A 25,879-nucleotide genomic window follows, 5' to 3' on the forward strand; every position below is an offset into this window, starting at 1 on the left:
CTGTAGCACAGTGAAGAAAATTCCCATGCATCTTGCCCACAGTAACCCAGGAAGCCTACGGTTGGACCACCCATGTGCCAGTCCAGGACCTGACACAAGCCCCTCCATGGAAGTGGAGGGGAGGTACCCACTAATGCGTCCCTCTCACCTGGGGAGCATGGGTGAGCCAGTCTCCACAGCCCATAGAGGTGGGCCGAGCTGGAGAGGAGATGCTGTTCCCTCCTTCCCTGGTGGGGCTGGTTCGGGGACACAGCAAAGCGAAGGACACCAACTCCTCCATAAATATCTCTATTCATAAAACACTCTCAGAAACTAACAAAATATACAATCTAGGCCCCTAGTGAGGCTGGGCTGCGATTCCTTGCCATGCGGTGCAGCCAGGTTGGGCTGGGCTATGCTGCCTTGGAGACCCTCAGTGCACAGAGGCTGGCTCAACAAGGCCTCGGCGCTCTACCTGGGCACAGTACTTCTCAGGCAGGCCGGCAGCTCTAGAAACAAAGAAAACAAGGGAAGGGACGTCAAGCCCCAAGGTCCTGCTGCAGAATGCTGGGGTATGGGCCTGGCCCATGGCCCGACCCCATGCTCTCCAGGTCCCACAGAGCCAGCTGGGAGGGCCACACTGGACTTGGCACTACCACCCTCCTTGCCATGGTCACTGGGGCCTTGGGCTGGTGAGGCAGGGGGCCTCTTCTCCATGGAATTTCAATCTGTCCCTCTGGCTGCTCCCCCTGGCGCCCTGCTGCCTGGTCACCATGAAGATGGGGCTGGTTCTGTTTGACCAAGAGGTAGGGGGCTGGCACCAGCTGGAGGGAATCTGCTGCCTCTTCCACGGGGTGATCCATCCCCACGTGTGTATGGTTGAGGAAGTGCTGGGGGGCAGAAAAGAGGGCTGGAGGGGAGGCTCCGAGTGTATTGAGGCAGAAGAGGAAGCCTTGGGGGCAGCCCTAGGCACCTTTCCTGCTCTTCCCAGCTAACACCAGTGAACTGTTTCAGCCCTGCTAACCAGCTTCCTCTGCTGGCCTGCCCAGCTCTGCTCAGCGGCTGCTCCTCCCCGCATCTCCCTGCCGACTCCATCACCTGCTCCCCATCATCTCCACAGCCCCCATCTACCCTGCTGGGCCCAGAACCAGGGAGTGGATTGTGACGTTGCACTCTATATGATTTTATGAAAATATGCTAATGTAACTGGAATATGCTTCATGCAAAAGGTCTCTTGTAAGGTATCATTTACAAAGCTTATAATCTACTGAGTGTCTTCATCCTATTTGTATAAATGTATCACTCTTGTATCTGAAACTAGAACTATGAAATATAACTCTGAGGGCCTATTGTAATTATGCAAAGTGTGGGCCATTAATGGTGGTTTCGAATCTTGATGACTCCCATTAACCAGGACAATTGACTGCAGATGGCTCTAGGGTGACCAGATGTTAAGGGGAAAATATCGGGACCACCGCAGTGGGGGCGTTTTTTTGTTTTTTTACACTCACACGTTTAGGAGTTCGGCAGCAATTCGGTGGAGAGCCCTTCAGTCGCGGACGGTCTTCAGCAGTATTTCGGTGGCGGGTAATAAACCTTGCCGCCAAAGACAGAAGCACCCACTGCCGAAATACCGCCGAAGACCATCTGTGACTGAAGGACTCTCCACTGAATTGCCGCCGAAGACCAGGAAACAAAATATCGGGACAAATGGTGTCCCGACTGTACTCTGGTCGGGACGCGGGACAAACTCCTCAAAATCAGGACAGTCCCGATTTTATCGGGACGTCTGGTCACCCTAGATGGCTCTGTTTTACCTGTAAATCTTCCTGTATATGTGTGTGCTGGCAAGTGGGTAATGAAGTCTTACAGTGACATGTGATCATGTCTCTTGAACTGGAACCATCTTTAACCTGGTGCTTTTCCATTGAGAAGGGGGTGGGGGGTTGGGAACCCAGAGGGACAAAGGATTCCCGTCTTATGCAAAAGATATATAAGTGGGTGGAACAGAGGAAAGGGGGAGCCATCATGAGGAATCCCCTAACTACCACCTGAGCTGGAACAAGGGCTGTACCAGGGGAAAGAATTGTGCCCAGACTAGGAAAGAAATGTATTGAAGCATCTCTGAGGGTGAGATCTTATCTGTATTCAGTTTCTTACTGTATTAGACATAGACTTGCGTGTTTTATTTTATTTTGCTTGGTAATTCACTTTGTTCTGTCTGTTACTACTTGGAACCACTTAAATCCTACTTTCTGTATTTGATAAAATCACTTTTTACTTAATAATTAACCAAGAGTATGTATTAATACCTGGGGAGGGGGGAGGCAAACAGCTGTGCATCTCTCTCTATCAGTGTTATAGAGGCCGAACAATTTATGAGTTTACTCTGTATAAGCTTTATACAGGGTAAAACAGATTTTTTGGGGTTTAGACCCCATTGGGAGTTGGGCATCTGAGTGTTAAAGACAAGAACACTTCTGTAAGCTGCTTTCAGTTAAGTCTGCAGCTTTGGGGCAAGTAATTCAGACCCTGGGTCTGTGTTGGAGCAGATGGGCGTGTCTGGCTCAGCAAGACAGGGTGCTGGGGTCCCGAGCTGGCAGGGAAATTAGGGCCAGAAGTAATCTTGGCACATCAGTTGGCAGCTCCCAAGGGGGGTTCTGTGATCTAACCCGTCACATGGATATGGGGAGAGAAAGCAGGGATGGGGTTGTGACCCTAAACACCCCTGTATTCACACCCTACGCCCACGACAATGATCAAACTATCCTTGTGGGGTATCATTTGAAAAGCTACTAATACACAGGTCAATAATATCATTGTGGAATATATGTGACAAGTCCTTTGGGACTATGTTTTAAAGTCTGTATTTGAACAAAGTAGACATATGTCTGCCCAGGGCTGGCATACCAAAGAAGCAGGTGATTGGTAACAATGGGATGCAATTTACAATTGCGGTAAACAGAACCATTAAAGCTCACCAGGTGGTTGGGGAGTCAGCAAGTCTAGGCTATAAACAACTGCGTGTTCACTTGTCTAACCAGCCTCATCATCAGGCAGAGACAATGAAGCTACATTTACATGAAAGGTAACAAGGCCATTCAGTGAACAAGGGGAAGATACCGCATACCTGTCTGCTGGCTGTTGGTGTCCGGGCTGTGAACTATGGCAGCAGAGCATTTACGGCATTCAGGGTTACAGGCACAACCCCTTACTGGTCTGGATTGCACCCCAAACCGTAACGGGGTATCCTGCTGGACTGTGCTGCGTGAGCAGTGACCCTCTAAACCAGTGGTTCTCAAACTTTTTTACTGGTGACCCCTTTCACATAGCAAGCCTCTGAGTGCGACCCCCCCTTATGAATTAAAGACATTTTTTTATATATTTAACACCATTATAAATGCTGGAGGCAAAGGTTTGGGGTGGAGGTTGACAGCTCGCGACCCCCCATGTAAAAACCTCACAACCCCCTGAGGGGTGCTGACCCCCAGTTTGAGAATCCCTGCTCTAAGCCCTTCCCACATCCCATGGCCTTTCCCCAGCACTATGAATGGGCTGATGTCATGGCAAGCCAAGCCCATCCCAGAAGCCCAGACTCCCAAGGCACAGGCTTCCTGCTTAGCCCTGCAACCTCACCTGAGCTCCTCCATCTTCTTCCTCTTGATCTCACTGATGCGCTCACTGCGCCGGCGTGCCTCTTCCTTCAGCCGCTTGCCCTCCTCGAAGGTAGCGATTCGCTCCTGCACCTGCTTCTGCTGGTGCTCGCGCACCTGGCGCCGCACCTGGTCGGCGTGGTTCAGATGCAGGGCTGCGCGCCGCTCCTGCTCCTTCCGCTCCTTTTCAATCTGATCCCGCTGGGCTCTGCAGGGCGACATTGTGCTGCATGACCCCTGTGCTCGAACTGCTGCCCGCCCCAGCAGCGGCGCTGGAAGGGCAGATAACGCTCTGTCCAAGGCTCTGACCCATGCCGCAGCCATAAGTTCCTCCTGATGCATTCCAGTTTCACTTCTCCACTCACGCTAAGCACCCTCCCATGCAGACAAGGGTTTCCTTGTTCCTGCTGCCGACTGCCCAGGCTGTGTCCTCCCACCATGGCTTCAAGGGGGAAGCTGGGCTCCCCAGACAGGTCTGTAATGGGTAGGCTCCCAGTGCGGTCCAAAGCTGATTGCAGTCTGAGCAGGCAGCTCAGGCCCAGTGTTTTGTCTGATGTGCCCGCCCATCTCCCAGGCTGAGCAGCCAGAGAGCAGCGTGAGCCTGGCGTAAAGAGGGAGATTTTCTACAGAACCCCGCTTCCCACTATGCTGCTCGAGGGGCAGAAATGACACAGTGCATGCTGGGTAGAATTTTCTGATCATGTGATCAAAGATACACAAAACCATCGTCCATCTAAAGGAAATCCATGGTGTGAAAAGCCTTGGATGGAAGCCCTGGTGCTGAGGAGACAGGAGATCAGCCCCAGTCCCTTCAGTACTGGACGGGGCAGAGGGAAGGTGCAGCATCACTGGGAACCCGGGCCCTGAACTACCTGGCTCTCCAGGGCTGGATCTCAGTTACTACATCAGTGACCCCACCAGCGCCACCCATTCTACCTGAGGATCCTCTCGAACTCATTGCGGTCCCGCTGCACCTGCACAGCCAGGCTGTGCTCCTTGTGGGCTATCTGCTCCAGCCGACTCTTCTTCAGCATGGCCTCAGTCTCCGCCTTCCTCTGCGCAGCTTCCTTCTCCTTCCGGCGCCACTCTCGCTCGGTGGCCTCTTGGTTCCGCTTGGCCCTCAGCGCGTCCTGCCAGAAAGGGAGAGCACTGACTCCTGCTGCGAGCAGAGCAGGGACCCTAGCTGCACTGTGTGCACAGCTCCACAAGCCTGACTGCTGCTCAGGACCTTGAGCTCCCTTTGTCTGGGCTACAGAGGAGCCAGCTGGGTTCTGTCCTGCCTCCTGCCCCCCAGCACAGCGTCCAGCTATGTGCATGCTCCTACTAGTGATGCAGGACAGACCCAGCTGGAGTTGCTGAGCATGGGCAGGGGCAGCAGTGCTGGACGTTACAGAAACCCTGTTAGATTTGGGATCTGAGCTGAATGGAGAGAAGAGAGATACAGAACAATGGGTTGGTGCCATCTATGAGTTCTGCTGGCACCTAGCTCACAGCCTCAGGGTCCTCAGGGTCCTTCAGAGCCAATGATAATCTATAGCAGGGGTAGTCAATAGGCAGACTGTGGGCCAAATCCGGACCCCCCAGATGCTTTTGAACGGACCCTGAAATCTTTTTACTTACTTATTATCATTATTATTGTTATTTTTTTAACTTTTCCCTGGAGTGTGGACCTGGACTGTACCTTGACCAAGAAATTTGGACCTTGACAAAAAATAATTGACTAGCCCAATCTATAGGATGCTGCAGCCACTCGTCTAATGCTGAGCCTCTGCAGCCACCTCCTGAGCAAGGCAGGCTGCTGGGAGTGCATAACACTAGGTTCTAGTGGGTCCACCACAGGGTTGGTGAGATCTCCAGAGCTCTGGGCTGGGGCCACCTGAGAGACCTGCCTCCCACCCCATCATGGCAGCAAGGCCTGGCTGTGCTCCTGAGGTGGCCTCTCCAGGACAAAGAGCAGAGCTTTCTCAGCCAGGGGCCCTTGCCCTGCCACAGCCCATGTTAGAGCCTTGTGGACACGGGTTTCTCATGTCTCCCTTGCTTTGCTGTGAGACCCCCACGAGGTGCGCGAGGCGACAGCATCATTCCCGGTCCCTTGCCAAGGCGAGGGATGGGGTGAGACCTCCTCCCAGGACAGGGGAAGGGAACGCTGCTCTACACCATGATGCCTCAACAGAGCAACACAACTGGTTTAACAAGGTCCATTTCTCAGTGCATTTCACTGAAATATCTCCCTCCTCAGAGCAGCGTGAGTAGAGTGAGGGGCTCACATAGCTCCTGGCTGGACAGCCAGCGGAGAAGAGAAGCTCCAGCTTCTCCATCTTACCTCTGTCCCAGCAGCCCTTGCTAGCCCCTTGCCAGCTCCAGCAAGGGGGACAGACATCCTGTGTGAGGGGAAGCTGCTAATTCCTTGGAGCTGGGGAAGGAGTTTGCTCAGGGGAACATGCTGCTAGATGCAAGTCTGTTGTAAAGAGAATGCAGCATCTCCCCTGGCTCCTTCCTTGGTCCCTTTGCCCACTGGCTCTGGAGAGTGCAGATGTAATGCACTCTGACCCGGTGTCCTGGCCAGGGGGTGCACCCCACCCAGGCCCCCTACACTACTAGGGCTCTAGGGACTGGTCTAGCAAGAGGAACCATTCCCCTGCTACTCCCATTGGGTTTGTTGAGGTTTTGACTTGGCTGGGATGGAAGCAGGGGAGTGAGAGGCAGGGAGGGAGATGGACTGGCACGGAGGCAGGCTTAGCAAGCATGTTACCTGCTCTGCTTGGTAATCCTGGGCCTTTTCCTGCAATGCCCTCAGACGCGCCGTCTCCATCTCCTTCTCCCGACGGATCTTCTCCTGTTCAGCCTCGAACTCTGCTTCCCGTGCCTGGACCAGGTAAACAGTGCCGGGTCAATGAGCTGCACCCGGGCTGTTAACAGGTAAACCTTCCCCATCGCCACCACATGCAGGCGCACAGCATCATACACACCCAGTGTCTCTGTCTCTCGCTCACACACACATTTCTGACCCCCCTGTATAACACTGGCCAGAGAACTTCCCCCAAATAATTCCTAGAACAGATATTTAGCTACACATCCAGACTTGTGATGGAGAATCCATCATGACCCTTAATAAATTGTTCCCCTTCTTGTCTGGACTCCTTACAGGAGCCAGCATCTAGCTAGCCAGACATTCTCCCTCTGTTCTTAGCTGAACAATGCTCACGCACCAGAAAACGTGGTTCATACAGATGTGTGTTTCTGCCTGCGGGATATGGACATGCCAGCATCCATCAGGCCAGATGGATCTCGCTGATAGATTCACAGATATTAATGCCAGAAGGAACCATTATGATGATCTAGTCTCAACTCCTGCATAGCACTGGCCAGGGAACCTCACCCTCACCCAATAATTTCTGCATCTTGCCCAGAACTCCTGGCTGAACTAGAGCAGAACCTTCACAGTGACATGCAGCCTCAGTTTACTGGGCAGGAATGCCACCTGGTCTCTTGTCCCACTGCCCACAGAACAGACCATTTTCTGCTTCTGGTACTCCAGCACCCGCTGGTCAGCCATCCTCTCCCGTGCCAGCTGCTCCTCCTTACGCTGCTGGTTTTCATCATTGATACATTTAATCTCAGCCTGAATGTTCATCTTCTGCTCATGTCTGTGCTCCATGTCCTGAGAAAGGTACAAGGCAAGGTGGCCATGAGAGAGGGACTCCAGGAAAATGGCCCCAACACAGACCCTTTCCCAGCCCATTCTTGCTTTAGCATTTGCCTGGAGCCTTCTTGGTACCATGTACCAGGAGGGACAGGGGAGCCAGCTACTGGGCTGGGGTTGAAGAAGGGCCCCGTTGCTAATTGCTCACTTTCCAATTGGGCTCCTTGTCTGCTTCCCATAGTCCTCAACCATGAGGAGATTAACTAGCTCTGGGCTGCCCCTTCCCCTGGCCCCAGGGGATACTAGAGAGCCGGGGTCTGAGTCTCCTCTCACATGTGCTGGGACACTGCTGGGAGCGAGAGGAGAGTGCTTGGACGGGCTCAGAATCAATTTCTGACACCTCACCTGTCTCTCTCTTACCCTCAGGTCTTCCATCTGCAGCTGCTCCAGATAATCCAGCATCTCCTGGGCCTCCTGATCCCGCTGCTCTGCCTTCATAGCCCTCTCCTGCTGGTTCTTCTCTATCTGCTTGATGAGATGTTGCCTCCCTCTGGGAACAGGACACAACAATATCTCTGGCAGGGAGACATGAGTGGCCCATCATATTGTCCCCGGCACAAATGCCTGCAAAACCTGCCTTGAGGGCTGCTATGCTGACCAGGCCCCATGGCCATACAGGCAGGTTTCCCCTGGTTTCCATGGGAAGTGCTGGGAGAGGGGCTGCACTATGACTAGCTCTGCCCAGTGCTGCAGAATCACCTGATCAGCTCCTGTTTCCTCTTCTGCTCCAGCTCCTCCTGCATCTTGGTGGCTTTCTGCCTCTCCACCTCCATCATCTGGTCCAGGCGCTTCTCCTCCTCCTCCAGCTCCTTTTCAATCAGCTGCTTCTCCAGCATCTGTGCATCGCGGATCGCCTGGCACTTTGCATTCAGGATCAACTGTGGGGATAAAGAACCGCACTGGCTCAACCTTGCAGATGGGGGAGGGGCAGGGAGAGACAGTCCAAGAAGAAAAAAACAGAGACGGTGATCTAGTGGTTAGAGCAAAGAATTAGCTCTATTCCCAGCCATGCCACTGACTCACCCTGTGCCCTCGGGCAGGTCTCTTAGCATTTCTGCACCCTGGTTTCCTCACATCTGAGTACAGCAAGGACAGCATGGCACAGGAGGCTGGTAATGACCCAAAGAGCTTCCCCACTCAGGTAACCAGGTCATATCCAGCCCAGGTCAGTAGGGACCGTAAGTCCATGCTATCAGATGGCTGGTACCATGTGGAATGAGTCTTGGTCCCACTCCTCGTAGACAGGTCATGATCTGCACCATCACAGCAGGCACCTTCCCTGACAGCCATTGCACAGGGGCCAAGAAGACTCAGCTTCCCTCTCCCTGTACAGGGTCCCTCCAGGGCAGTGCTGAGCTTGCCCTGCTTTGGATAAACCTGGCTCTGAGTGCCATGGGTCAGTGGGTACAGTGCTGACCTGCTTCGCAGAAGGGCCCAGTTACTGGGGAGCGGGGCAGACTGCAGAGCAGAGAGCCTGAGACCCCACCTCACTGAGCTCCTTGACCTCGTCCTCCTGCTCCATGCGCATCCTGTTGGCCCGCTGCAGCAGGTACTGGGCTCGCTCCTTGGCCTCCTCCTCCAGGTCGCTCAGCTTCTCCTTCTTCTTCTGCACTATCCCCTTCTGCTTCATGGTGTTCTTGCGCTCATTCACCCCGGCCTGGAGGGGAAAGGCAGGCTGCTGACAGGGATCCCCACACCACATTCCTGGCACTGGAGAGCCTGGCTGACTCTGCCATAGGAGCCCTCGCTACAGAGTGCTGCCACAAGCCAGAGTCTTCTGGGCCAGCACCACCATGACACCATATCTGGGTGGGGTCGACCTGCACGGGGGGTGCTTCAGGGATGCAGCACTGCTGAGGGAGACGCTCAAATCCTATCGTGTCCGAGACAGGAGAGCTGCCTGGAACCATGGCCTCTGCGATATTCCCCCCGATCCTGTGCTCATGAGCCAGTGGCTTTGTGCAGAATGCTCCTTCCTACATGGGATCCCTGAGTTTGGTACCAGCCACCCACGCCCATTAACTGAGCCACTCTCTCCCCTGCCAGAACTTCCTGAGGTTGTAGCACTGCGGTCTCCCCACCCCCACAGGGTGAGGATTCTCACTGGGATATGAACTGTGGGGGCTGGGCAATCCCTACACCCCTCCATCAGAGAGCCTGGGCTTGCTCCCTTGGGTCCCAGCGTAGGGTACAAGTTCCATGTCTCTGCTGCTTGGAGCATTGGGTGGAGAGCTCTTTCCAGCGCTCGGCCAATCGCTAGGAGCCACCAGGGGTCACTCTGGAGCACAATGACCCCTCTCCCCTGACAGTTTGGGAAGCAGTTTGGGGTTAGCAGCATAAACAGTTTGCTGGCCCACAGACATGAGCTTACCCAGGGGCTTCCTCTGTAAAGCCCTACATGGTTTGGGGCCTGGCTGGTCAAGAACCCCACCCCATCCTTGCAGTCTGCACCCCACTGTGACACGCGGTACCTCGGGGGAACACCCTACACCCCCACTTGCATCTGAAGAAGTGAGGTTCTTACCCACGAAAGCTTATGCTCCCAATACTTCTGTTAGTCTCAAAGGTGCCACAGGACCCTCTGTTGCTTTTTACAGATTCAGACTAACACGGCTACCCCTCTGATACTCTACACCCCCACGTTCATCTTTATAAAATGACTGCGTGGTATCCAATGCAAAGTTTGTCATGTTGGGTGTCTTCGGAAGAATCATAATGCACCGAGCATGGTTGTTATAGTGATGTTATAGTAATTGTTACAGTAATGATATAGTAAGGTTATAGGTTATAATTTCATGTATATAGTTATGAGGCTGAAAATGTATCCTCATGGTTTAAAGCAAGCCCAGGCAAAAACTCTCCAAAAGCAGAAGAGGCAGTTCACGCCTCGTCAGGGCATGGATGGGACAAATCCAGCCCAGTCTCACAGGAACAATGGACACTGGCTCAGGCAGCAACAAAAGAATCTGTTAGACCAGGGGTGGGCAAACTTTTTGGGCTGAGGGGCACATCTGGGTGGGGAAATTGTATGCAGGGCCAGGGCAGGGGGTTGGGGTGCAGGAGGGAGCGCGGGGTGTGGGAGGGGGTGTGGTGTGCAGGAAGGGGCTCAGAGCAGGGGATTGGGGCAAAGGAGGGGTACAGGGTGTATGAGGGGGCTCAGGGCAGGGGGTTGGGGTGCAGGAGGGGTGCAGGGTGCAGCAGGGGGCTCAGGGCAGGGGGCTGGGGTGCACAGGGGTTCAGGGTGCAGCAGGGGCTCAGGGCAGGGGGTTGTGGTGCAGGAGGGATGCGGGGTGCAGGCAGGGGGCTTAGGACAGGGAGTTGGGGGGGCGGGATGCAGGAGGGGTTCGGGCTCCAACCCGGTGCCACTTACCTCAAGCGACTCCGGGGTGGCAGCGGCGTGCACCGGGGCCAGGGCAGGCTCCCAGCATGCCTGCCCTGTCCCCGGCCCTGCGCCGCTCCAGGAAGCACTGCGGCCCCTGGGGGACAGGGGGAGGAGGGCTCCGCATGTGCTGCCTTTGCCGCGCTTCCAGGTACCTCCCCCGAAGCTCCCATTGGCCACGGTTCCCTGTCCCAGGGTGGTGCCTGCACGCAGGGGCAACGCATGGAGCCCTTTGCCCCCTCACCCAGGGACCGCAGGGACATGGTGCCAGTGACGCCGCAGGCCAGATCCAAAGCCCTGAGGGGCTGCATTCGGACCGTGGGCAGTAGTTTGCCCACCCCTGTGTTAGACCCTCGAGGGAATCACCCCCTTCCTTTGGGCAGTATGGGACTGCGATGAGGTAATGCTCACCTGACTCTGAAGGGGTAAGGGGGCAAAGCCAAGATGAAATGCTGATCAAAGGGGAGAGCCTGACTGAAAAGTAACCAGCCAGCCTGTGGTGAGAAGCATCTAAGTTTTTAAGGACACTGAAAGTGTTAAGATCAACTTAGAATGCGTTTTGCTTTTATTTCATTTGACCAAATCTGACTTGTTGTGCTTTGACTTATAATCACTTAAAATCGATCTTTATAGTTAATAAATCTGTTTGTTTACTCTACCTGAAGCAGCGTGTTTGGTTTGCAGTGTCAGAGGCTCTTGGGATAACAAGCCTGGGACATATCAATTTCTTTGTTAAATTGATGAACTTATGTAAGTTTGCAGCGTCCAGTGGGCATAACTGGACACTGCAAGACGGAGGTTCCTAGGGTTGTGTCTGGGACTGGAGATATTGGCTAGTGTCATTCGCTTGCAAGTAGCTGGGAGCAGCTTACATGCCAGAGGCTGTGCGTGAACAGCCCATGAGTGGGGGTTCTCACAGCAGAGCAGGGTAAGGCTGGCTCCCAGAGTCAAGGATTGGAATGGCCTAGCAGATCACCGGTCTAGGCAACACCAGAGGGGAACGTCACACTCACCTCCCCATCTCTCTAGCCCAATGGCCTCTGGCAGGCAAGAGCTGGACCCAGCACACCAGGAATGTCTGGGGTGGCTGCCGTAGCCCCTTCAGTGAGCCTTTCCCCACAAAGTCAACCTTACATGGCCATTTCAAACAGCATCCTGGAATCTGCCTACAAACCAGCTGACAAAAAGGAAGTGACAGGAGACACATACTATAACAGCTTCCTTCTCTGCCTTGAGGGCTGCTATGCTGGCCTCGCGCTCCTCCTTGGTCAGGACTCGGGATGCTGTCTTAATGCGGTGGAAATCCTCTGGGCTCATAATGAGGGATTCTCCCGACGGGTCCTCTGCAGGAACACTGGCAGAACAAGTGAGCCGGGCACAGAGAGCAGAGTCACTGACATGGATTCTCCCTACCCCCACCTTGCACACACTTCTCCATAACCACATGTCAGCCTGGGAAATGCCTGGTGGCAGGGCCGCCCGGGGGAGGATGGGGGGGGGGAGGGCAAATGGGGCAATTTGCCCCAGGCCCCGGGCCCCACAAGAGTTTTTCGGGGCCCCTGGAGCGGGGTCCTTCACTCGCTCCGGAGGCCCCGGAAAACTCTCACGGGGCCCAGGCCCCCAGAGCTTCTTCCACTCCGGGTCTTCGGCAGCGGCGGGGGGTCCTTCCACGCCGGGACCCACCACTGAAGTGCCCCGAAGACCCGTGGCGGGGGGTCCTTCCGTCCCGGGACCCGCCGCCAAAGTGCCGGGTCTTCGGCGGCAATTCGGCGGCAGACCCTGTGGTGCTGCCTGCAATAGGGGTTACCAGATCCATGGAAGGACCATGTGAGTGACTGAGCAAGTCAGCAGACACACACACAAGAGGGCCCAGATCCACAAAGGACATTGCCACGCTGAGCATGGCAATGCCTAAGATCTGGCACCCTACCACCCAGTGGAATCCCCAAAGCCTGAATTAGGCTCCTGGGCTCTCTACACAATGTATGGGGAGAGATAGGTGCCTGAGAATGAGATCCGCCAAAGCCAACACACTAGGCGGGGAGCTGCCTAAATCAGCCAATCACAGATACTGACAAGAGGGGTGTGTTCTAAGCCCCGCCCCTCTCCAGGACTTAGGATCCTCAGCCCAGGCTAGCGGAAGGCACCTATTTCTGCTTGGGATCCACATCTGGGTTCCCTCTCCTGGAGTCACGTGCCTAACCCACTTCTTCCAAGAAGAGTAGCATGCGCCCCACTCCATACAAAATGGGAGGGGAGGGAGGAGGCCTCCCTTGCAATCTTTAGCCATCCTGTGCCAGAGGTGGAGAAGGGATTTGAGTGTAAAGTCATTGGCACTGCCTTTGGCCTGATGCCTATTTCATTATTTATACAAAGTGGAACACCTTCATCATGAGATATGGAGAGCCCTGCCCCAGAACACCCCATAGCCCTGTGATTAGGGCACTCACCTGAGAGGTGGGAAACCCCTGTTCAAATCTGTTCTCCTCAACAGGCAAAGGAGGCAACTGAATCAGGGTCTCCCACACCCCAGATGGGTACATAATTGCTGCACTAAAGGGTATAGGGGAGTTCCTCCTTGTCCCCTCTCCCAGGCCAGTTAGGCATGCTCAGAGCACACCAATCAGAGCAGGTCCCGCAGGCTAGATTTGAGGATCACATTAGGAAATAGACAGGTGCCCAAACACCTATGGGAGCGGTGTCCATGCCCAGAGGCAAAAACTTAGGTGCCTTGGGGACTTTTTAGGTGTCTACAGGGTTAGGCAGCAGCAGAGCAGGGATTTGGTGAACTGCCGTGGTACCCAAAACTGGACCTTTGTGTATATGGGTCAAAATGCCTGGGCCTAGTGTGGGGAGTAGGCAATGGTGCTTCAGGAAGAGCACTGCCAGGTTTGTGGGGAAGGGAGAGCCCCAAACCCCAGTGAGAGCAGTATGATGCTATCACACACTGGGCAAACTGACCTCACTCCAAGAGTGACGGTGGTTAGACATCTCCAGTGATACTGTGTACGTGCGGAAAATCAAAGACTCCCCTTCATACGACTCCAGGGCAAACATCTAAACCATCGAACACATAATGCAGAACCCCAAATACGGATTCAAAGGTGAACTGGGTGATATCCACAACGTCACAGAGGAGGCCTTGAAATGGCTTATCGACCTGCAAGTGCATCTACAGAATGTTGCTCTACAGATGCCATACATGCACATGAAAGAGAGGGGCAGTCCTGTACAAAGACAATCATGACTAAACCCAATCCCAAAGCCTATAGGCCAGCTTTCCTCCAGGGACTGGATTTGATCCATATGGAAGCTGGATAGAACCACATGGTACCGAACAGCACAAGGTGCATCTGTAACAGCATGATGCCAACAGGTCATTTCCTGTGGACTCCCCATGAGTTTGAATGGAATCACAAAAACACTATGTGTGGAGCTATTTAGCCCCTGGTAAAAGAAGTTCAAAACATTTCAGAGTCGGACTTGAATTTCCCAGCTTTTTGTGAAAGCAGCTCAACTGTCATCCTGGTGCTTTCACCAGTTTCAGTGGGACATGATCATCTTCACTGCCTGTCCTCAGCAGCAAGTCAGCACCGCTGTGCACTGTCAAACAGCTGTTGTCCTCCACTCCAGTGATGTTTGCATTTCAGAAATGGATGATGTAATCCCTGTGCCTAGTTTGTATGGCAGTTTGTTGAGATTGCAAAGTGTATTGAGTCTCTAGGGATAGAAGATACCAGGGAAATATAAGGACACTGTCCTAACCAGGAAACAGAAAACACCTGCATGCTACACACATTGCTCACAAATGACCCTTAAAAGGTTAATATCTTTATATAAGGCAGTATAGTTTCCTGTAATGAGCACAGAATGAGGAAACAGAAGCAACTGAATTCTAGTCCCAGTTCTGCAGTTGACTCACTGCATGACCTAGGGGAAGCTGACCGTGCCCCCATTTTCCCAGTTGTAAAATGTGATAATATGGGCCTATTTCCCAGAGAAGTTCTAAGAAATAAATGACTCTGTGTACTACTCAGATACCATGGTGATGGGCGCGGTATAAGAACGTGAATAGAAGAGAGTATGTAAGGCACTTTGAAGATGTTCAGTGCTAAGTATTTAATAATTATTAATTATATGTTGCCTTTCATCCACCCACATAGTGATACCTGCTTAATGATTTCTTCAAAGACGACAGCAGCAGACTGGATTTCAGAAACACTTCAAAGAATGGTTAATAGTAATAATAATAATATCATTGCTGTACTTAGAACCTTTCATCCCAGAGGATCCCAGAGCCACTTGTCAAATGACACATTAACCTGAGGTGCCTCAGTGTTTGGGTGCCCAGCCTGAGTCATCTTGGGCCTGATTTTCAGGCACTCCCATTGACTTCTATTGGAGCTCTGGCTGCTCAGCGTCTCTAGAAGTCAGCTCCCAGGGGTCTCAAACTGGGTGCCCAAAAAATTGGAGTGCTCAACATCAGTAGTCACCCTTGAAAACATTAACCAGAGTGCCTTGGATCATTTCACCTACCACAAAAATGAACCCACCTCTGGAGTGAGACGGGATGGCTGTTTAACAATGCACAGTAACACTACACAACAGCTCAAGCCAGGAGGTGAAGAAGAATCCTGCATGCAGTTAAAACGGCAGGGAACATTTAGGGAGGCAGAAAGTAATTGTGTGAACTGGTATTTGGCCAGGACAATAGCTCCATTCTTGCAAAGTGCTGTGGGTTCTTTAATGAGTACTCATGGCCCTTCTTTCACATTTCAGTCCTGCTTAGAAAACATTCCTGGAGCAATCCACAGCCCTGTCTGCTGGGTGTTGACAATGCACTATTTTCTGTACTTAAGCTGCCTTTCATACATACGGGGACATATAGGGCAGTGTTTGACCAATCACTGCTTATGTCCTGAAGGTGCTCTGTGCTGCTCCTGTCCTGCATATACTATTGACTGAACAAGAGGGGCCTGTAATGTGGCCACTGAGGGAGGGAGCTTTATAGAACAGGGTGCTAACAGTGCTCTCTGACTGGCTCTCAAGAAGAGTCACTCCCCTACACGATGCCTAACTCACTTCACACCTCAAACCAGGCATTCCAGGGGATTGCCACTTGCTTCATCTCCAGGAGGCTATACAGTAAGGGCTAGCCTAGCACTGTAGCGCTTTCATAGGACAGGAATGCAGCCCCATGGGGTCCCTGACACAACCTCAAAGCAGAGGCTCAGGTGCTGGCTTACATGAGATCACGGATGAGGTCCCTGGTGATGAGGCGGATGGTCTCAGGTTTGTGGCCCCAGCCACAGGCAGAGGGTGATTTCTGGACAGTCTGCACATCCCGTAGGATCACTAGGGGGCTGCCAGAGCATGATCGCTGCAGGTTCTGAAAGAAAGAAAGAAAGAAAGAAAGAAAGAAAGAAAGAAAGAAAGAAAGAAAGAAAGAGGGTCTTCTCAGGGTTGCTCATTGCTCCCCACACAAAACACATCTTTGGAATCCTGATGTATTTCTCCCCTGGCTCCTGTGCATGGCTGTACCATTGTGAGAGCACTGATCCCAAGCACTAACTTACCACAGAACATTCATGACCCTTTCTGGCAAACATCCTGACAGACTGCTGGGTCAGGGAACAGGAGCTGAAGCCTTTCACCTGGTTCTAATCCAGGCCAAACACCAGCCCCTTTCTAGCCCTAGTCACCAGAACCTGAAGGATATTCTCTCCTAACAGCTGTTTAGGTGCCAGCATCAGCCCTGGTCCATGAACATTTGGTTGAACTGAGCTGACAGTAACAGAGGGGTAGCCGTGTTAGTCTGAATCTGTAAAAAGCAACAGCTTATGCTCCAATACTTCTGTTAGTCTTAAAGGTGCCACAGGACCCTCTGTTGCTTTGAGCTGACAGTGTTCACAATCCACCTGCCTAATGCCCCAGGAATAGCTGTACTTACTTTGGGGGGGCTGGTGGCCTATCCCCCTCTCTAGTTCTGTATGGGGCCTGGCAGAAGCAAGAAGCTAAAAGCAGAAAGGAGTGAGGACGAGTTGGCCCAGCTCTCCCAAGGGCAGACAGTGAGTAGGAGGGGTAGTGGGAGATCCTTTGGAGGTTTGGATTCTGTAGGAGCCAAGGACCCAGCCCCTGTCACAGGCACTGGATCCTGCAGAATAGATTAATTCAGCCCTAGAAATGAACCTTTCAAAGAATAACTTTCCCTAAAGCTGGTCCTGTCCCCATTCATTTGAGCTGACATTGCCACCTAGTGAACAATCCAGCACACTCCAGGGGTGATTCGGCTAGACCAGCCTGAAGGCTCTTGTGCTGTCTTCTGATACAAAAACAGGTACCAGTGCAAGATGTATGTTAAAGCACCATGAAGGTAAAAAGTTCAAATGCACAAACCCAAGAAACTGAAAGGTGATGGTCTCCAGAACAGTGTTAACTGAGCCATGTGGAGATTAGAGATGGACTGTGGTGCTGGGATGGACCCAGTGCAGAATGGTCCCAGGGCGGTGAATGCAGCGTACTGAATAGTGCTGCGTCTGCAGTACCTCAAAGCTCTTTGCAAACCTTGACTAATTCATCCTCATGAGGCAAAGCAAACATTATTACGCCCATTTTACAGATGGGGGAAACAGACCCAGAGAGGACAGATTGGGTCCTGTGACACCTGCCTAGAAATAGATGTGCAATGTGGCTAAGATAATGTTGCTCTGGAGACTGTAACTTTGGACTGACTTGTCTGTGTCTGAATTCTCAAGATTAATATAATCTACCTGTCAATGTAGCGTCTAAGTGGTGAATGATGAAATAACAGTGTTAGCGCTGAATTACCTACCCTTTAACACAAAGAAAGTTATTCCTATCTATGACTGAGTCAGCCAGTCCTCTGGTTCCCATGGAACACATTGGGGGTGGCTGTGTTTACTCTGTGTTGTCACACATATCGAGGAACTCAATTAATGCTACAGTGATTACTACAATAAACTCCCCACTGATAAACAATATCAGCCTGGAGGCTTGTGTGATATCAGATCATAAACCTGTCTAGGGCTCTTCTGGCACTAGTCTGGCCTTTAATACAGCAAGTCCCAGACTTCAGGCCAATACTCATTCCCCAGACTCCTCCTCCTTGTGGACCAGCCTCTTGAGAAACCTGAAGTTTCAAAGGGCAGTTACTGTTCATTTACCCACATTTTCTATCTCTGCTCTCCTAACCCAGAAATGGCCAAAAGGGTTTTACTCAGTTTTCTCTGAAAGAATCATCTTGGGAGTGAGGCCCAAATAGGAAGTTTTAGCCCAAACCAGCCATTTTGGATAAATGAATGGAACACATTCTTCACAAGTCGCTAGAGTGCAGCAACCAGCATTTATGGGACTGGGAGCCAACAGCAGCTCCTGGCTTATACAGCTCTTCCCCTTGTGGCTGAATAAAGATGTTCTCAGTCTGTGTTGACTTGAAAAAAGACAACTGAGAGGGGAACTTAATAACATACTTGAAGACTGTTAAGGGCTGTTATAAAGAGACTGGTAATCGATTGTTCTCCATGTCCACTGAAGGTAGGACAAGAAGTAATGGGCTTAATCTGCAGCAAGGGAGATTTAGGTTAGATATTGGGGAAAACATTCCAACTATAAGGAGAGTTATGACTGGAAAAGGCTTCCAAGGGAGGTTGCGGACTCCTCGACATTGGAAGTTTTTAAGAACAGGTTGGAGAAACACCTGACAGGGATGGTCTAGGCCAGAGGTGGGCAAACTACGGCCCGAGGGACTGGACTTGATGACTTCTCAAGGCCCCGTCCAGCCCAGTGCTCCTATGATTCTATGACAGTGGTTCTCAAACTTTTGTACTGGTGACCCCTTTTACATAGCAAGCCTCTGAGTACGACCCCCCTTATAAATTAAAAACACTTTTTTATATATTTAACACCATTATAAATGCTGGAGGCGAAGCGGGGTTTTGGGGTGGAGGTTGACAGCTCACAACCCCCCCATGTAATAACCTCGCGACCCCCTGAGGGGTCCCAACCCTCAGTGTGAGAGCCCCTGTGCTATGAATATTTAATTATTGAGAATATTCAATAATTTAATTACAATAGAACTATTTCAACAGGAGAGATGGAGGAACCCACATCAGAATATCCCATAGTTCAATGGCTAAGACACTTGAGAGGGGAAATCCCTCCTCCTCCTATCTCCCCATCCCATGTGCCCTAACCACCAGGCTATAAAGCAAATCCTCTCTCTGCCCCAATGACTATTTAATCCAAAGTGGAATAGCTTAAACAGGAGAGATTGAGGGATACCCACATCAGACTATCACATAGCCCAGTGGTTAAGACACCCTCCTGAGAGGCGTGAGACCAGCCCCTCCCCAGACCCCTTTCAAATCCTTTCTCCACATCAGACAAAGCAGGAAATTAAACTTGGGTCTCCTAAATCCTAGGTGAATGCTCAGTAGCATAGCTAGCAGGGTGCAAGGGAAGCAGCCGCTTCCCCTTACCCCTTTTCCCAAAAGCGGCGCCTTTCCAAAGGCGGCTGCCGGCCGGAGGAGCAAGGGTGGGGCACAGGCTGGCCGCCCGCAGCATGGCTGGAGGAGCAAGGGGGGAGCGCAAGCTGGCCGCCCTCAGCACAGCCGGCAGCCATGGGGGGGCGGCCGGCGCACGGCCAGAGGAGCAGGGGGGTGCAGCACGCGGCCCAGCCCCGCAGCCGCGGACGGAGAAGCGTGGGGGTGGGGGGAGGGGCGGTCTGCGGAGGAGAAGCCAGGGGGGGCGTGGCCGGAGGAGGAGCCAAGGGGGGGGCGTTTTTAGGTTTGCTCCCCCTCCTCTTAAAAGCTGGCTATGCCACTGTGAATGCTCCAATTACTGGGCTAAATGTTACAAGGGAGGAGGCTAGGCTGACCATACAGCAAATGTGAAAAATCAGGACAGGGGGTAATAGGAGCCTATATAAGAAAAAGACTCAAAAATCGGGACTGTCCCTATAAAATCAGGACATCTGGTCACTCTAGAGGAGGCAGCAGCAGCACCACCACTATTTAGGAGCCTAACCCACCTGATTCCAGGAGACAGATTCCCATTTGTGAATTGCTAAACAGAGTTAGGTACTTCCTTGTTGTCTGGACTTCTATGAGAGCAGTGGGACTTAGGACACACCTTTCTTGTGACTTGCAGCATCTCCCACTGGCTTGCTTAGGTGGCTCCTCGCTTAGCAGGTTAGGAGCCTGGGGACCTAACTCAGGTTTTGTGGATACCATTGTTCTTCCAGTGTTTCTAGACACCTAACAATTAGGCATTGCAACACCTAAGTATCTTTGGGGATCTGAGTCTAAATGCCAAAGTCTGGGGTTGCGGATCTGAGCCAAAGTGCCTTGTCTTCATGGTGTTTTTACTTTGGGATAACTCAGATGAATTAGTTACCTGAGCTTTAAAAAATACAAAGACAAAAAGCACCCCACACCTTTTTTTAATCAGTGAAAACAAGGCTTTAGAAGCAAGAAAGCCCAGGGGCATGACAAGACTTAGGCGCTGCAATACCTACATTTTAGGCATCCAGGAAATCACTGGACAAACCCATGGGGACCTACAAAGCCTAAATTAGGTGTGGGGAGAGACAGAAGCCTGAGAATGCGAGCCACAAAAGTAAGCATGTTAGGCGGGGAGTCACCTAAGCTAACCAATGGCTGATGTCAATGAGAGGGGTGTGTCCTAAGCCCCGCCTCTTTCAGGGTTAGGTGCCTAAAAGCCCTGGCTGCAGGAAAGCATGTGATCCAGAGCCACACACCCCTCTCCTGGAGTCAAGCGGCTTAGGCAGCTGAACTATTTCTTGTGAATTAGGCACCCACCTAACGCCATATAAAATAAAGCATGGTAGTGTTAGACCTTTTAGCACAGTGGGTAGCACACTTAGCCAGGCGGCAGTGAGAGACTCAGGTTCAGTTACTCCCTCTGTCTGGGGGGGGCAGGATGGGGAAGGATTGGAACAGGGGTCTTCTACCTCTCAGGAAAGTGCCCAACCACGGGGCTATGTGATAGTCTGATGTGGAGATTTCTCAGTCTTGCCTGTTGAAGCCATTCCACTTTGGATTAACTAATTAAATAATAATTAGACAAGAGAAAAACTGAATGAGAGTGACTCTATAGCCTAGTGGCTAGGACACCCCAGGAAGGTGAGAAATCCAGGATCCCAACCCCCTATTCCAGTGACTCTTCAATCATTTATCATGAGTGGAACAGCTTCAACAGGAGAGATTGAGAGTGCCTCCCATCAGACAGAGAGGGGAATTAAACCAATATCTCCATATCCCAGATGAGCATTCTCAATAGTGTGCTAAAACTTGTAAGATCACCACTGCTACCTCCTCCTCCTCAGGATTTTGAATGATGCCTGATGTGGTAGGTTTCAGAGTAGCAGCCGTGTTAGTCTGTATCCGCAAAAAGAACAGGAGTACTTGTGGCACCTTAGAGACTAACAAATTTATTAGAGCATAAGCTTTCGTGGACTACAACCCACTTCTATGCATCCGAAGAAGTGGGCAGTAGCCCACGAAAGCTTATGCTCTAATAAATTTGTTAGTCTCTAAGGTGCCACAGGTACTCCTGTTCTTGATATGGTAGGCATGCTCTAAGCACATCTACTGGATCAGGCATGGTAGGTGGAGGAGCAACTATCTTCCCCTGGTTTTTTTTTTGTTTGCAATGGGGCTCAGACATCCAGACACCTAGAGTGAGGCAGCAGTGTGCATGCCCAGAGGCAGGTAGATTCATAGGCATCTAGGAAAATCTTTACAGTGAAAACAGGTGTCAAGGGAGTTTAGACGTCTACAAGACTAGACAGCAGCTCAGCAGGTGTTTTGTAGATCACAGTGGTGCCCAAAATTGGGGCACAGGCACCTAAATCTGGGGTTTAGGCACCTAAATCCCTTTGTGACTCTGGGCCTAAGAAATTAGAACACAGTTGCATTTAATTAGGAACAACTGATTCTTTCAAAGCCAGACTGCAGTGGAGCCATGAGTGCAAGCTATGGGCCACCTGTGGGCTGACTACCCCTGCCTATAATGACAGCACAGGCTATAAAAGCCTCTTTCTAAGAGCCCTCAAACAGTCCCTTTCCTGAGTCTCATCAATAAAGGAGCTGGAAAGGTGCTTTAGCAGAGCTCCTTTATATCCAAGGAAAGAAGGGAGTTAACGGGGGTATATTCATTTTCGTTTCTTTCTGGGGTGTTTATACATGATGGTTGTGCTTTTGAAATATTGTTTGCATTGTGTAGCATATCAATACCACACAGACTGAAAGGGTGAGGCAGTTGCCTATACAAGCTCCTTTCCTTACCTTGGCAATTCCAAACAGGCTCTCGTCGACCTCTGAGTTCACGGCCTTGGTTCTGTAACGAGTGCGGGCCCTGGACCTGTTGGATGCACTGGATGAAGCGCTCATTGAGCCAGACATGGTGGCCGGCTGGGGAGCAGTGAGAGAACCCAAGCCCTTGTTAGTGACATCCGCTCCCAGCACGGGGCCAACACAAGACTAGAAGCCAGAGGTTTCAGCCTAGGTGCGGACCTGCCGCTGCCCTTAGAGCGGGACTGGAACAAGGGGGTCGCCCAACATCCACGCACCGTCCAGCCCGGGTACTTCCGCGGGAGCAGTGGGGGCTGGGGGGCCTGGCCCGCGGGCAGGGAGGGTGACACCACCCAGCGGGGGCAGGATACGCGGGCACGGGGAGCGGAGCAGAGCGTGCGGGGGGCGCTGGGCTGAAGGCTCCGCCTGGGCGAGCCCCGGGGTCCGGGCAGGGACCATCCCGCGGATGTCGGCTGGGCTCGGGCTGCGGGGCGAACCCGCCACCGGGGAAGAGGCAGGACAAGCCCTGAGGCCTGCGAGGCCCGGGGCGCTAAGCGCGGCCCGTCGTTAGCGGTCAAAGGAAAGGTCCCAGCGCGCTGCGGGAGGAGCCGGCCGGGATGGCGGGACCCGCGGGGCTGGGCCGGGCTCTCACCATTATTCCCCGCGGCCGCCCCTCTCCCGGCTCCGCGCAGGCACTTCCCCTGGCTGTTGACCGGTCGCCATGGCAACCGCAGAGCCCCGCGGCCTCTCCTAGGCAACCGGAGTCACGGGGTGGAACGTTACGGGTCAACCGGAAGTGACCAACCCAACCCCTCTGCCCCCTCCTTCCCCCCGCTGAAGGGAGGCTGCTTCCGCCTCAATCCGGGGGGGCGGGGGCTGCACTTCAGCGAGACCGGTACCATAGAGGCGTTGGAGGAGCTGACGCTAGAACGGCCCGCTTGGGGGCGCGCTGGGCAGAGGGAGCGCCCGGCGAATCTGGGGCTGGGGCGGTGAGGCCAGGCCAGGCCAGGCGGGGTGGGAGTCGAGGCTGTGCCGCAGGGTGTGGCGGGGCCCCATGCCCCGCGCCCGTCGGGAGGCGGCCAGTCCCTGCCCTGTGCCCAGCCCTGCCCTGAGCCACAGGCTGCCCAGGGCAGGGGGGCTGGAACGATCTGTATAGTGGGGGGCTGGGAGCCATTGAACCAAACTAACCCTGGATATGATGGAAACCACTTCAAACCAGCGCCCCTCCCCCATGTTCCCGCACCCGGCCTGAGCCCTGCCTAGTGCTCCCCGGTGCTCCCTGCAGCCTTTGGCCTGAGTGCAAGCGGCACTGGGGGTGTCTGTGGGCTCGGCTCCTCCTCGGGGCAGAGCAGACTGGGGCCGCCCCTGGCTATAGCCCTACGCACTTTGCAGTGCCCTGGCTGGCCCGTGGGTGCTGGGCCAGCCCCTCTCTGCGCCTCGCTTCTGCCCCAAGAGCTCCACAGCTGGATAACTTCCCTCCTGTTGCCTTGAGACCTTTGAATTCCTCCCGCAGCTTTTCCCTGGCTCCATCCAAGCCCTTACACACCCTCCTGGGGTGATCGCTTGTTTCTCCCGCCCAGGGAGCGCACATTAGCCATCCTTGGGTCTAGTTATTCCTAAAAGATCTTTGCTTAAACCACCCTGGCCAGTTAGCAACCTGAACCAAAGCACATGGCTTTTCCTAACCAGGCCATGAAGTATTTTGTTATCCTCAATTCTAGGGCGCAATTCAGAAAAGCTGATTCCTCTTTTTTCCTTAACCCGAATCTGATTTTTTTCCATTCCTCTTTTCCATTTTTCTGTAAGAGACTTTTGAATTTCTGTTCATTCCCGGGTATTTCTACGTCAGTCTTTCCATTTTTACAGCATTTTAGCAGCTTTGTCTGCCATTTCGTTCCCTGTTATCCCAGTATGTGCTGGGATCCAAGCTAATGCTATGTGTATCCGTCTCTGTACTAATGCTGTTATTAGGAATATAATTTCTTTGATAAATACCCTGTTTCCCCGAAAATAAGACAGTGTCTTATATTAATTTTTGCTCCCAAAGATGCGCTAGGTCTTATTTTCAGGGGATGTCTTATTTTTCAGAAATGAAAAATGCCTTATTATCGGTGGATGCCTTATTATCGGGGAGGTCTTATTATCGGGGGGATGCCTTATATTACAACGAGAGGCAAAACTGTAAGTAGGCCTTATTTTCGGAGGATGTCTTATTTTCGGGGAAACAGGGTAACTTCTACATGCTGAGACACATTTTTTATCACCCTAAAGCCTGAGATTGAGTCCCAGAAAATGACTACCACTGCTGGATCTGCAGTCCAATTTCAGTGTAGTGCTAGGATTTATTGCTACTAGTTTGGCTTTTAAGACAGCTATATAATCAGATATTCTTTTAAATGTACTAATTCCAAATTTTTGCATACAATATACTATTCTGACTCGTCCTGTTTTTTTGAACCCATCTGTATATTTTTGGTAAAACCAACTCCAATTTTCATATATATAGTGGTACACTTCATTTTTAATACCTACTGTCTCTTTTTTTACTCTTAAGTTTATAAAAATAAATCTAAAGCCATATTTGGACATTTGACTTTCCATTCATGACTACTCTGATCATGACTGAGAGTTTGTCATGGAGTCCCCGGGCGATGCTCTGGAACTGCTTCCTACGAAGCCAGTCAGGATTCTGGTGAAGTCTCCTCTCTGTGAGCAGACTGTCTCCAGGGCAAGAAGCTCACACAGCTTCCACCTTCCTGGGTCTGACCTTGGAGCATTCAGCATCCTCTGCCTCTCCGTGCGCTTCCCACAGCGAGTCTGCCCAGGCGGGGTCCTGGGGAAGCCAGAGGGTCCTGCACCCCAACTTTGCAGTCAGACTTGACTCTTAGCCAGCCAGTAAAACAGAGGGTTATTAGATGATAGGAACATGGTCTAAAACAGAGCTTGTAGGTACAGAGAACAGGACCCCTCAGCTGGGTCCATTTTGGGGGGCGGTGAGCCAGACACCCACATCTGCACTCACTCCATGTCCCCAGCCAGCTCCAAACTGAAACTCTCCAGCCCCTCCTCTTCCTTTGTCCCTTTCCTGGGCCAGGAAGTCACCTGATCCCTTTGTTCTCCTACACCTTCAGCTGGCACCTTTGTAGAGGAGGGGCCCAGGTCATTAGTTGCCAGGAGACAGAGTGTCGGCCATTTTCTGTCCAGACAGCATCACATCTGCCCTCTAGGGCTCTACAACAATCACACCCCCTTTTCCCACCACTTAGATACTTAAGAACTGCATAGGGGAAATTGAGGCACCCACACAGTATTCAGAGAAAACATTAAGAACAGTCCCACTTAGTCACAGAGTTCATTTAGTTTTTCCCTGTGTTTCTGCATCCATACTTTAACTTGAACAACATGTGGAGTTCTAACACTGTAACATAGAATCATAGAAGATTAGGGTTGGAAGAGACCTCAGGAGGTCAAAACACAAGATTGGCTATACTGGGTCAGACCAGTTGTCCATCTAACCCAGTATCCTGTCTACTGACGGTGGCTGGTGCTAGATGCTTCAGAGGGAGTAAACAGCTCAGGGCAATTACCAAGTGAACCCATCCCCTGTTGTCCTGTCCCAGCTTTTGGCAGTCAGAGGTTTAGGACACCAGAGCAGAGTGTTGCATCCCTGACCATCTTGGCTAACAGCCATTGGTGGATCTATCCTCCATGAACTTATCTAACTTTTTTTTTTAACCCAGTTATACTTTTGGCCTTTACAACATCCCCTGGTTGGCAATGAGTTCCACAGGTTGACTGCGTTTTGTGAAGAAGTACTTCCTTACGTTTGTTT

At 52.1% G+C, this 25,879-nt stretch overlaps 1 protein-coding gene across 1 annotated transcript; it reads right to left on the minus strand.

Annotated features, from left to right (window-relative positions):
• Positions 1-272: 272 nt before the first annotated feature.
• Positions 273-22,843, minus strand: CFAP45 (cilia and flagella associated protein 45). Its single transcript, XM_054010831.1, has 12 exons — positions 22,700-22,843; positions 22,042-22,167; positions 15,961-16,103; positions 11,924-12,068; positions 8,822-8,992; positions 8,035-8,213; positions 7,696-7,825; positions 7,147-7,293; positions 6,385-6,498; positions 4,569-4,762; positions 3,616-3,840; positions 273-488 (listed from the first exon to the last, which is right to left on the minus strand). The coding sequence occupies exons 1-12, from the start codon at positions 22,700-22,702 to the stop codon at positions 413-415; spliced, it is 1,653 nt and encodes a 550-aa protein (XP_053866806.1). The 5' UTR covers positions 22,703-22,843; the 3' UTR covers positions 273-412.
• Positions 22,844-25,879: the final 3,036 nt, after the last annotated feature.

Source organism: Malaclemys terrapin, chromosome 21 (assembly GCF_027887155.1).
Source record: "Malaclemys terrapin pileata isolate rMalTer1 chromosome 21, rMalTer1.hap1, whole genome shotgun sequence".
Taxonomy (NCBI): domain Eukaryota; kingdom Metazoa; phylum Chordata; order Testudines; family Emydidae; genus Malaclemys; species Malaclemys terrapin.